We start from the raw sequence: 12,282 nt of genomic DNA on the forward strand, positions 1-12,282 counted from the left end.
AACAGAAACGATCGATTATACCATTATTTTTTGCCTCGCAGATCCGATGAAGATCTTTTTGAAATGTCGATATGCATTTATATATAAATTATCATGAGGCCACTCACTAGTTGTCGCAGCTGTCAGATGTTGTGAATACTTTTAATCTGTATATAAATGTTCCCATAACTATATCAATACATCAATATTTGAATCCATTGTCAGTTATCGCTGAGGCGAGATAGCATTGTAATTACCAAATGCTTATTTAATTGATTGAAAACAAACAAAAAGAACCCCCGGCCAATGATTGGCTTTGCTTGTGCGACCGATAATTATCGATAGTTAAGCGATCTTATTGCTCATTAGAATTTATTTGTATGTTTTGCTACTTTTAAAAATTAATACGTACTTTCTACTTAGTGCTCGGTTTAGGGGCTACAAATTATTATGAAATTTAGGCGTAGTTGTTCACTTCTCTTTTCTTTTTTTTTTTTTTGCTTATTACATTACATAAAAAGTTAATCGGTAATCTGTTGACGACCGTTACACTTTCAAAAATTCAAAAAGTTACAATTTCTATACCTATTTTTTTTATGCAAATACATATTTTTTCTTCTTTTTTTAATTTATTTAGTTTGTTGTTTTTGTTTGTTTTCCTTTGTTAGCTGCAAAATTAATGTATACGTATAGTGCAGTGTATGTGTGTGTGTGTGTGTGTGTGTGTGTTGTGTGTGTGTATTGTGTGTGTGTATTGTGTTTGCATCGGTGCGTTTCGTTACGGTTCGTTTTCTCACAGTGTCCTGGTTGGTTTCTGGGGTTAGCCATTGGGCTTATATACTTTGCTGCTTTAGACATGTTCCGATGTATGTGAAATACGATATTGCACGCTATCTCTCCCTCTCTCTCTCGCACACTATCTCTATCCTGCTCTCCCTCTACCTCGCTCACTATCTCTATCTACCTCTCTCTCTCTCTTTTTTTCTAATGTCTATTGCACTAACGTATCCTTAAAGTAAACAGAGTTAAGTTGATTTTTAAGACGCCCTCAAATCAGATTTTAAAAGAATACAAATGTATATAAACAAGTATATATATATAAATATATATGTATGCATATATTTAGTATAGAAGTTATGCACATATGCATATGTTATATGCGACTTATAGAAAAGAAATAATAAAATAGAACGCGTGACTTAAGAATATATTTTCTTCCTCTTCTTCTTCTTCTGTTATTTTCTTCATTTTTTCTGTTTGCAAACACTTTCTCTCTTTGTACAAAACGCCTACGATACCCATCTATATATTCTATCTGTATATATATGCTACACTAGAACACACTTGCAAGAATTTGATGGGTAGGGGGTTGGGTTGGGTTGGGTTGGGTTGGGTTGGGTTGCGTTGGTTAGGGGCAAGTGGAAAGCTGGAAGGGGCGGGCGGGTGGGGTGGGGTAAGTGGGGTAGGTTGGCTGACCCGACCACCAAGTGGTGTTTTGTGTGTGTTTCGTTGTCTGTCAACAATCTTTCTCTGCACTCACTTTCTCGCAGCGAATCTCTAGCGCCAACAATAGCCCAAAACATAAGCACATATATATATTCTTACAGATATATATATATATATATATATATAGTTAGCTATATCTGGCACTGTCTACCGTTGATGATGTTGATGTTGATGATGATGATGATGTGTTGGCCCCCTGCGGCGCTTTTGCGTTACTCATTTGGTCTTCATGACAATGATCGGTTCAAGTATCTTAAGCATATCATTATTCTCAGGTGCTCCGTTGCCAGCACCACCACCACCACCAGCACCGCCACCGCCAGTGCTTCCGCCAGCTGCTGTCGTCGTCTGCAGCTTGCTGTAGCCCTGCTGCTGCTGATGCTGACTGAGGCTAACTAGACGTTGTTGCTGCTGTTGTTGCTGCTGTTGCTGCTGCTGCTGCTGCTGATTGATGACAATCGCATCGTGATGGGGCTGCGCTTGTAGGCTGCCGGCCATCTGTTGGAGGTCATGTTGCTGGAGCTGGAGCTGTGCGGCAAGCTGCTGCTGATCATTGGACGCATCGCCATCCAGTTGGGAGGTGTCCGTCTTGACGGCAAAACTATCGCCACCAGTATCGGTATCATTGTCATACAACTGTTCAGCTGTCTCCTCCTCCTCCTCCTCGGTTTTGGCATGAAACTCGGTGCTGGCGCTGCTGCTCCGACGTGGCGTATGACTGCGCATCCGTCGCAGTCGCGCATACTCGGCCTGTTTGGACAGGCGCTCCTTGCGCTCCTCAATATTCTCGGTGGCCCGGATTTGGGCACGCATGAGACGCGCTCGTTCCGACAGCTTCTGCAATCGGATCGTACGCTGCTCGGGCGACTCATTCGCACGCACCGCCCGCTGATGTGCCGCCATTTTGTCTAAACGGATGCGTTTCTCCTCCTCCGTTTCGTATTTGTTGGCGCCACTGCGTCGCGACGTTGACATCTGCTGATGCACGATGCCATCACCATCGGCCGTGGAATGTGCATGGATCTGATGATGGAGATGCTCCACGGACGAGGGTCGACCGCGCCGATGCGTTAAATGCGGCGCGGCTAGCATTTGATTGATCTCCTGCTCCAGCAGCGTATTGGTCTTCAGATGCTCATCCTTGCCACTGAGCAGGTTGTTCTTGCGCGGCCTTCCCCGTCCAACTTTGGGGAACTCTTGGACCAGCTGCTGCTGCTGTTGCTGTTGCTGGGACTGTTGTTGTTGCTGCTGCTGCTGCTGTTGCTGCTGCTGTTGCTGGGACTGTTGGTCCAGTCCGGTGACAGTCAGCGTGGGATTTGTGCCCGTCGGCGCCGCCGTCAATAGATTATATTGGCCGGTCGCTGTTGTCGGACTGCTGCCGCCGCTGGCGTTCGTAAAATGCACGGGCGTAAACGGCGGCGGCACTGTGTTCGGCCCAATGCCCAACTGGAAGCCATTGTGATACATGGGATAATAGGCGGTTGTTGCGGTGCCATTGGCGCCACTTGTGCCACCGCCACCACCGACGCCGCCGGTTACAGTAACTGTGCCGGTGCCAGTGGTGCCGCCACTGCTATTTGCCGTTGCCGGGAAGGTGGCCAGATACGGTAGCTGATTGTATAGCTGGGTCGTTGTCGTCGTCGCCGCCTGTCCAAGCTGCTTAAGCGCCTTCTGCTGCTCCCCGGTGGCGGCCACAAATCACCTTGGCCTCGTTCTGGCCCAGTGTAACAGACCCGCTGTTATCGGTCGTCTCGTTGCCGGACTGCAAGCACCACATCCAAATCGGACACCCAAAAAAAGAGAGAATTTTATGTGTCAGGTTATGTTTCCAGGAAGAGCTTCACGAGCTAAATTTTCAGCCCCAGCAATTCTCGAGAAATACAAAAAAAAAAAAAAAAAAAAAAAACAACAACAACAAAAAACATAAACAGACAATTATTAATCGTTGACAGTGAAACTTCTATAAGAATTTCAAATATTTGATTTGTTTCTTTTTTGCGTTTTCGAAACTGTTTTTCCAAAAAAATATATATTTCTTCTGCTTCTTGGGCTACAATTTATGGGTATCTATATACCATATATCATATATCATATATATATATTATTTATATATATTATGTGTGCAACCTAATTCCAACTTTTCGTTCAATTCAAATAAAATTCTGCTCTAAAAAAAACCAGAACAAAACTATTTTTAAGCTATTCTAAAAAAAAATAAAAAAAAACCCTAAGAATTGTTCCGATATCGTTTAACATATCAAAATACTCGCTAATATAATTGCTATATATATATATATATAGATATAGATACCATATTGGGAAGTGAGACAGACTGACTGATAGAAAGAGACAAATTTTCATCTTGTTCTTTTGCATGATTTGAAGACACATCTGGAGACGTTTTTGGGGCATTACACAAAATAGCATTTGAATTCGCTTTCAGATTTCAGATTTCTATATATATATCAAAGTTGAGTTTCTAATTTTTTTTTTTTGTTTTTTTTTTTTTGTATTTTTTACATGATTGATAAGCGGTAAACCTTCATTTCTGTCTCGCTCTCTGAATTTAGCTCACTTTTCAGCATATATATAAATATATTGAGATTTATCCGGTTCACGTCTTCAAATCTTCTAATAAAATATATAAAAGAAAACAAAAATAAAATTTTTTTTTTTGTTCTAATTGGTTTTTGTTTCGTTTTTTTTTGTTTTTAAACTTTGGTTTGCTTCTTTTTCTTTTTTCTTTTTGCTTTTTGCTTTTTGCTTTTTGCTTTTTGCTTTTTGCTTTTTTGTGATCTCTGCTCATCTTTTGTCTGTTTTTGTCTCTTTTTGTTTTGTTTGTGGATGCGCGGCGCGCCACTGGCTAATCTCTCTGGCACTGGCACTGGCTCTGATCTCTGGCTCTGGTTCTGGTAATGATTCTCTGGCAACTGGCAACTGGCACTGGCTCTGATCTCTGGCTAGTCTGGCGTTGTGGTCTGCATACGCACCTGAAGTTCCACCATATTGGCGTATTTCTGCTTATAGAACTCGAGCTGATTGGCAATGCTAAAGTGCGGCATATGCGTCTGCAGCAATTTACCAGTTTTGCCCGGCTCCTCGCCATAGATCTGTTGCACAAATATGCTGCCCGCTTCGGCTGCACCGCTGCCGCCGGCAACGCCATCGATTAGCTGCTGGGCGCCCAGCGAGTAACGTGGCTGTTGCTGTTGCTGCTGTTGCTGGAGTTGTAGTTGTTGCTGCTGTTGCTGCTGCTGCTGTTGCTGCTGCTGTTGTTGCTGCTGCTGTTGGGGCTCCTGTTTAAGTTGCATTGTCGGTCGCAGCATGCCGGGCGCTATAAACATATTTTGGCCCATATACTCGATGGCCTGATGCTGTTGATAGGCAGCCGCTGGAGCGGCTGTCACCAGATGCTGTTGCTGTTGCCCGTCGCTGGCAACGGTTGCTGCTGCCGCTGCTGCTGTCGTTGTGTTGTTGTTGTTGTTGCTGCTGCTATTGCTGCTACTGGTTGCAGGCGCTGACGAGACGTTTGCCTGATTTAAATTAATAGTATGCTCATTATTACAATTGGCTGGACCAGCTACGGTGGATGCGGTTGCAGCTGCTGCGGCGGCGGCGGCAGCAGCTGCTGCTGCTGCTGCTGTTGCCACGGCAAGCACCTGCTGCTGCTGCGGCTGCGCGGTCAGTGAATTGGAATTGGTCGAATTGGTCGATGAAGACGACGACGAATTCAGTGGCACGCCTGCATGCACCTGCACCTGTTTGTAAATCTTTTTCTTTTCTCTGACCTTTTTCGCATAGTCGTTCAGCTTTCTCAGTCTTTCCTTGCGCTCCTCCACCGATTCGCTGGCGATGCGCTGACGCGCACGCGCCGCCATCTCAGCCAATCGGATCTTGCGCTGATCGGCCGTTTCGCTGGCACGATACATCCTCATGCGTTCGGCCAGCTTGGAGAGTCGCTTCAGCCGCTGATCGGGTGATTCCATTGCGCGTCGTAGGCGCTGACGCGCCGCATTGCGCACCAAACGCATTGCTCGCTCCAGGTCGGATTCGTTTTGCCGTCGCTGGCGATTCGCCTCCGCATTACGCAGTAAACGCTTGCGGTATTCGTCTTCGCTTTCACGCTGTCGCCGCTCGCGCATTCTCTCAGCATTGCGGGCCAAACGGCGTTGGCGTGCCTCGGGGCTCTCGTTCCACCTCTGCTGATGATGATGATGATGCTGGTGTTGTTGTGTTTGCTGCTGCTGCGATTGCTGTTGCTGCTGTTGTGTGTTGGTCGAGCTGACGCTGGAGGCGGGTCCCAGCGGTGTTGGTGGCGGCTGTTGCTTCAACGAGAGTGGCTGTGAATAAGCGGGTAATGTTATTTGCAATTGTTGCTGATGAAATTGTTGTTGTTGCTGCTGCTGCTGTTGCTGCTGCTGCTGTTGTTGCTGCTGCTGTTGTTGTTGTTGCTGTTGTAGGTGATGATGTTGCTGCTGCTGTTGCTGAAACTGTTGTTGCTGCTGCTGTTGCTGCTGTTGCAGCTGCAACTGTTGCTGTTGATGGGTCGACAATGGTACCAACAACGCTGACGGATGGTCGATAAGAAGGCGCGCATTTGAACCATTTATTGCCAGCACATGTGTCGCGTATTGTTGCTGCTGCTGCTGCTGATGATGGTCAAGTGTCGGCTCTATCTTTATCCCATTGGGATCTGGTTCCATTATTTGGCAAAGCCTGAACAACAATCGAAATTGTCGTCAAATCGTTGCTTGATCGTCGCCTGCTTGCTTCTTGATCGATATACACAATACACAATAACGAACGATAAACAGTCAGCAAGGCACTTCCACTGGCGCTGCCAGTGCCGCTGCCACTTCCACTTCCACTGCCACTTCCAGTCAACAATCAGCGATATCCTGCTGCTCTTGATAATATCGATAACTGTTGCTGCTACTTCTGCTGCTGCTGCTGCTGCTGCTACTACTACTACTACTACTGCTGCTGCTGCTGCTCGGGCGACAAAGACGTTGGCGTTTTGGTCGCCGCATTTAACAGCCGTTCTCGTTGCGTTTTCGTTTTTTGTTATTGTTTGCTGCTTCGCAATTTGTGGCCCGTCGTTGGTAGTAGTTATATAAAAAGAAATGCGCCTAAATATCGTTTATCGTAATCGTTATCGCTGTACATGCACGCACACCCACACACACACACACATGCATACGGCTGATGTCTCGCTAATTCTCGGTCCGTGTAATGCATATATATATATATTCTTTTTCTTTTTTTGGTGCGTTTTCGTTTTTAACAACTTTTGGCTGCGGCTGCTGCTGCTACTGATGCTATTTTCTCTCTTTCTTTCTTGCTCTTTATCGGTCTCTCGCTTACCGTCGCTGCTCTCTCGTTGTTCGTTGATTGCTGCTGCTGCTGCTGCTGTTTTCGGTTTCTGTTTTGCGCATCACCCTTCTTTTTTTTTATATCATGTCAATCAATTTGCAATATGCTTCTAAATATGTTGATAGTTGCTGCCTCAGCTATTTTCCCCTGCTGCTGCCGTTGTCGCCTTCTTTTTTGTGCTCTGCTTCCTCTTGCTAGTGTCGTCTCGCGCCGCCTGCACATGCAAATGTCAAAAATCATTCATACACAGATGGCAACAAAACAGAATTCAAGTAAAAAAAAACGTACGGTTTGTGTCTCAGCTAAAACAACGAATTGCGCACCTTTTACTACAGTCTGCTCCCAGTTGCCAGTTGCGCGCTTATTGTTTGCTGTTGTTGTTCTTGTCTGCTTTTCTTTTTGTGTTATATATATATATGTATGTATATATATAGGGACTGTGCAAAAGTTGACGTTGCGTGCTTTACTTTATTTTCAATTTTAATCGTTTCTTTTTTCTGCTTTTTTTCTTTTTATTTTTTGCTGTGGCTACTTTTGGTGCGTGCGCACGTTTCTTCTTCTTGCTTGATAGTAAATGACAATTGGCGCCGCTACCGCCGCCGCCGCTGTGTGTCTTCCAATGACTATACGGCGCTTCCAGTCACTTCCAATCGATTTTTCACATGATTATATGTACACACACACAAGCAGACGTTCACGACTCACTCGTACACACACACACACAAGCGGCGGTGTCTATATATATATATATGCAAACGCAAGTGTATGTAAGTGTGCATGAAATACATACATACATACATATGTATGTTGTCCTTTTATAAAAAATTTGAAAGCGATTCTCTCACAATTGTTGCATCAGCTGCAATTTGTTCATCAATTGTTAATTTATTTTTATATTCCGTTTTGCCGCTCGAAAATTGTCGGCAATTTCTGCACTCGCCTAGTTAAATGTACATTATTTCACTGTGTGCATATTAATTAAAAGCTGCATTTTGTCCATATTCAGGCATGGCGTTTCACATAGTTATCTCTCAAATTGTACGCGCGCAAATTGTTGAAATAATTGTGTTTGTTTTTGAGAAATGAAACAACAAAAAAAACGCGCTAAATTCTCCGGCTAGCAAAATGCTCCGCCGTTTTCTGTACCAACGCACACAACAACACATTAAAAAATAAATACAACTGGAAATTGGAAGGCAACTGGATGTTTACGTGTGTGTATGTATACATGTAGCATCAGCGATAGACTCCACTTCCATTGCAATGCTATCGATAGCATTGCGCGCACTGTCGATAGGCGCATACCCATTTCGATAAATTCGCGCCAAGCTGTTTGCGATATGATCGATTTCGATATATCATACAATGGGTGGCAACATTTGAATTCTGTTTAACATAAGCTAAAAATCCTTTTTGAGTGTTTCCAATAACAATTAAAACGAGCGCGCCACTTAAAAATTGTGAATGCAACTTTATTCAAGTATTCATTTTGTTTTTCGTTTGCTTTTGTGTTGTTTTTTTGTTTCTTTCTTGTTTGAGTGTGTGTTGTTGTTTCTTTTTTTTTTTAGTGTACATAGAATATTACAATTACATAAAATGTATATGTTATAATTTTACATCAAAACAATATAATGGGAGGGCTGGGTAAAAAGAGTAAGAAAAAACAATTTGAAATTTCGACTAGAACTTAAGTGGTACGTTTAATATATATATTGTTTATTTTTTCCTTTTTTTAGTTTTTTTTTTTTAGTTTTTTTTTTTGTTAATTTGCTCATTTATTGTTGGGTTTTGTTCTTTGTTAGGGTGCGTGATTTATTTTCTGATTGGGTTCTGTGAGGGGGTGGGGGTGGGGTAGCGTGAGGCTTTCAATGTTACTACAGCATATGTGTATGTGTGCATGTGTGTGTATGAGAGTGTGTGTATACACATAATCCTGTGTGGATTGCTGGTGAGAATGAATTCGTGTCTACTCGCGCCTTTTTATTACAGCATGGGAAAGACACTCACACACGAACACACACACATGCACAGTGGGACAATTTGTTGCAGCACTTTTGGCGGAAATGTTCAAATTGCGCTTAAAATTGTTTTTTTTGGGAGGCAAGTTGAACAATTGACCGCCAGGTGTCGCCACCTGTTGCAGCGAAATAACGGCAATTGCTGATTGAAAGAATGCAAATTCCGTTTGGATGCAAATACAGTTAAAAAATTCAACCACAGCAATAACACACACACACACATGCAAGCATATGCATATATGTGAGCAAATGTGCGTGTGTGTTTGTGTACATATGGGGATGAAGTTAACTATTGCCTTTGGGGGGTTTTTCGCGCGTTCTGCTTCTTTCCTCCACCACATGTGTGTGTATCTCTCACATGTGTGCGTGTGTCTGTCAGTGTGTCTGTGTGTGTGTGCTAAGTGACGTGCATACATTTACACTTGACTATTTCCTATGTGTGTGTGTGTGTATCTATGTATATTATAATATTCTGTGTGTTTTGTGTATATATAGCTATATATATATGTATATATATATATTTATATTTATATATATCGTACGAATATAATGCATGCATTATAAAAATACTTTTTTTTGTTTTTTTTTTTACTTCATCTTTGTTTAAATTTTAACTTAAAAAAAAATTGCCGACACTTTGCTAGCTCCAGAAAAAAAACGTGTCATTTATCCATTCATCATTGTTATTGTTATGATAATCATTATTATTATTGTTATTATAATTATTATGTATAGCTGCTTGTTGTTTTTTTATTTACTTTTCTCTTTTTATTTTGGGGCACATCCTTTTTTAGGCGCCTTCCCTTTGCTGTTGTTGTTGTTGTTCTTTGCCCGTTTCTCTGTGTGTAATTGTTATATATGCATATGTGTTTTCATTATATATATATATATATATATATATATATATATTATTTATAGATGTTTTTTCTTCTTCCTTCATTCGTTTCCTTTTGTTTTTTTTGCTGTCTAAAACGACGACGTTGCTGCCCACACATACATACATGCAAATGTTTGTGTGCGTGTGTGTGTTCGTGTGTGTGTGTCATACATGCATTATTCTTCTTTTTAATGCAGATTTCTTGTACGCCCGCACAAATTGATGCTTCTTCTTCTGCATTGCTGCGTTTCCGTTTACACAATGGCTTCCATGTTTCTGATTAGATATTTTTTACTCCTGATTAGATTCGGTATGTTTTGTGTGTTTGTTTACTTGGAAGCTAGGTTTCTGATTAGATATACCTTTGATTAGATGCTGTTATATTTTACCCCCTCTCTCTCTTTCTCGCTCCCTTGTCTACATAGGGGTATGTGTATGAGTGTCAGTGTATGAGTGTGTGTGTGTTCGGGGTGTGTGTGTCTGATTGGATGCACTTTCCGGTACTTGCTGGAGCCAGCTCCACAAGTTACGCACTACACTCGCTGATTGGAGTCTGATGCTGGGTCGTCTGCTGGTGCTTAGTAACCCTTGAGGCGATCCTCGAGCGGCGGCTTAATCACCTTGGGCACACTGGCGCGCGAGACGCGCATCCTTTCGGCGGCTTTGGCCAAACGCTTTTTGCGCTCATCGTTCGATTCGCTGGCGCGTCGCAGTCGCTGTCGGGCGGCGTTCTTCATCAGTCTTAGGGTTCTTTGTACTTCATTTTCGTTTTGGCGCCGCACACGATTCGCTTCGGCATTCTTGGCGAGTCGCATCCGATATTCGGCGTCCGATTCCTTTGATCGCTTGTCTCGCATTCTCGCCGCGTTCCGTTCCAGTCGACGTTCGCGCGCTTCCAACGATTCGTTGCTGCGTCGACGCGCTGCTTTCTGCGCCCGCGACGACTGCGGCCCAATCGACAAATGATGATGCAGCGGATGTTGTTGTTGTTGCGGATGCTGTTGCTGCGGATGTTGTTGCTGTTGCGGATGTTGCGAATGTTGTTGCTGCTGCTGTTGATGTTGCTGTTGCTGCTGCTGTGGATGCTGTTGTTGCTGCTGCTGTTGCTGTGGATGTTGTTGTTGCTGTGAATGTTGAAAACTATTCTCACTGTTATTGTTATTGTTACTGTTATTGCTGGTACTGTTATTGGCGGTACTGCTGGTAACAGCGCCCGAAACGGACGATGCAGCAGCGTTCGCAGCGGCGGCGTTGGCAGCGGCAGCAGTGGCTGTCGCCGCAGCAGCAGCAGCAGCAGCGGCAGCAGCAGCAGCAGCACCTGTACTCGCACTAGCAGCAGCTGCAGCGGCAACTGTTGTCGTATAGTTGTTGTACTCTATGAGGCCCCGGTTGCTCGGATACAGATGGTGCATGGGATTCTCATAGTTGAGATATTCGGGCTTGATGAAGAACGGATCGGAGCGGGCGGCGCTCAGCGGCGCCGTTGGCGAATTGAGGAAATATAAACGGCTGTGATGTTCTGTGGTTATGCTACCTCCGCCGCCACCCACACCCGCGGACATTGGATTGGTGGTGGTGGGTGCTCTGCTCTTTGCCGTTGTTCTTTTTCTTGTTCTTGTAGTTGTCTTTTTTCGTTTATTTTTATTTATTTATTTATGTTCCGTTTTTGTTTTGAGATCGCTGCGACAGCGATTTGGTTTTTGCGCCTATCGATTGCCGTTTGGCGTTTTCCTTCTTTTCGCGTTTTCTGCTAACCAATTTTTCTCCGCTTTTGCTTGTGTTTTGGGTTAATTTGTGTTTTTGTTGTGGGCGTTTTTTTTTTTGCGATTTTTTTTGCCGCGTTTTTTGGCACACAGCACACACAATTTAACTGGGCAAAAAAATGTAGCGAGTAAACAACAAAAGCGACATAACTAATCAATATGGAAAAAAAAACTTCCAAATTCTATTGGAAGTGATTCCACGATAAACTTGGTACGTGCACACGTACACACAAACACGCATGCACCAGTATTTCGCATGGAAGCTTATTTCGCTCATTTCGCTCTCTCTCTCGCTCACTTTGGCGCTCAGTGAATTCCAGGTTTTTTTGGGGGGGCCTTTCCAATTGTCAAAATGTAGCCGGCACGGTTGCAGTGCAGACTGTGGCACGCAGGGCTGCATGGGCAACCGTGAATCGATTATCGTTTATTTATTTTTTTAAACTTTGATTTAAGTTAATTTGAAATTGCTTTATATCTCAAATATTATTTATATTTTAATTCAACTAATAGCATTTGTATAAATAAATACGACATATTTTTAACTAAACACCAATTTTAAATTGGTCAGTTAGTTAATTATTGAAATATTAAATTTTTCATATGTTAATGGTCATATTTATACATACTTTACCAAGTTAACTTAATCCATAATTTCTTGTTGCGGAAGTTAATTAATTTTTTGACAATTTACTTTAACAGAATCTGTTAAGGCAACAGTCGTTATCGTGTTATCGAGCCTCAAATGTTGCTATCGTGGAAAATAGTT

General features: G+C 43.0%; 2 protein-coding genes across 2 annotated transcripts; both read right to left on the reverse strand.

Annotated features, from left to right (window-relative positions):
• Positions 1-1,435: 1,435 nt before the first annotated feature.
• On the reverse strand, positions 1,436-8,012 carry LOC6565648 (alpha-protein kinase 1). Its single transcript, XM_032739050.2, is given in 4 exon segments — positions 1,436-3,181; positions 3,183-3,247; positions 4,476-7,072; positions 7,147-8,012. Coding segments are annotated over 3 exon segments (3,258 nt in total). The 5' UTR covers positions 6,189-7,072; positions 7,147-8,012; the 3' UTR covers positions 1,436-1,701.
• A 1,784-nt stretch (positions 8,013-9,796) lies between these two features.
• LOC6565649 (probable basic-leucine zipper transcription factor R) lies at positions 9,797-11,372 on the reverse strand. The gene has a single exon (XM_001992346.3). The coding sequence runs from the start codon at positions 11,313-11,315 to the stop codon at positions 10,332-10,334; it is 984 nt and encodes a 327-aa protein (XP_001992382.1). The 5' UTR covers positions 11,316-11,372; the 3' UTR covers positions 9,797-10,331.
• Positions 11,373-12,282: the final 910 nt, after the last annotated feature.

The sequence above is a fragment of the Drosophila grimshawi genome, unplaced genomic scaffold (genome assembly GCF_018153295.1).
Source record: "Drosophila grimshawi isolate 15287-2541.00 unplaced genomic scaffold, ASM1815329v1 contig_848, whole genome shotgun sequence".
In the NCBI taxonomy this organism is placed as follows: domain Eukaryota; kingdom Metazoa; phylum Arthropoda; class Insecta; order Diptera; family Drosophilidae; genus Drosophila; species Drosophila grimshawi.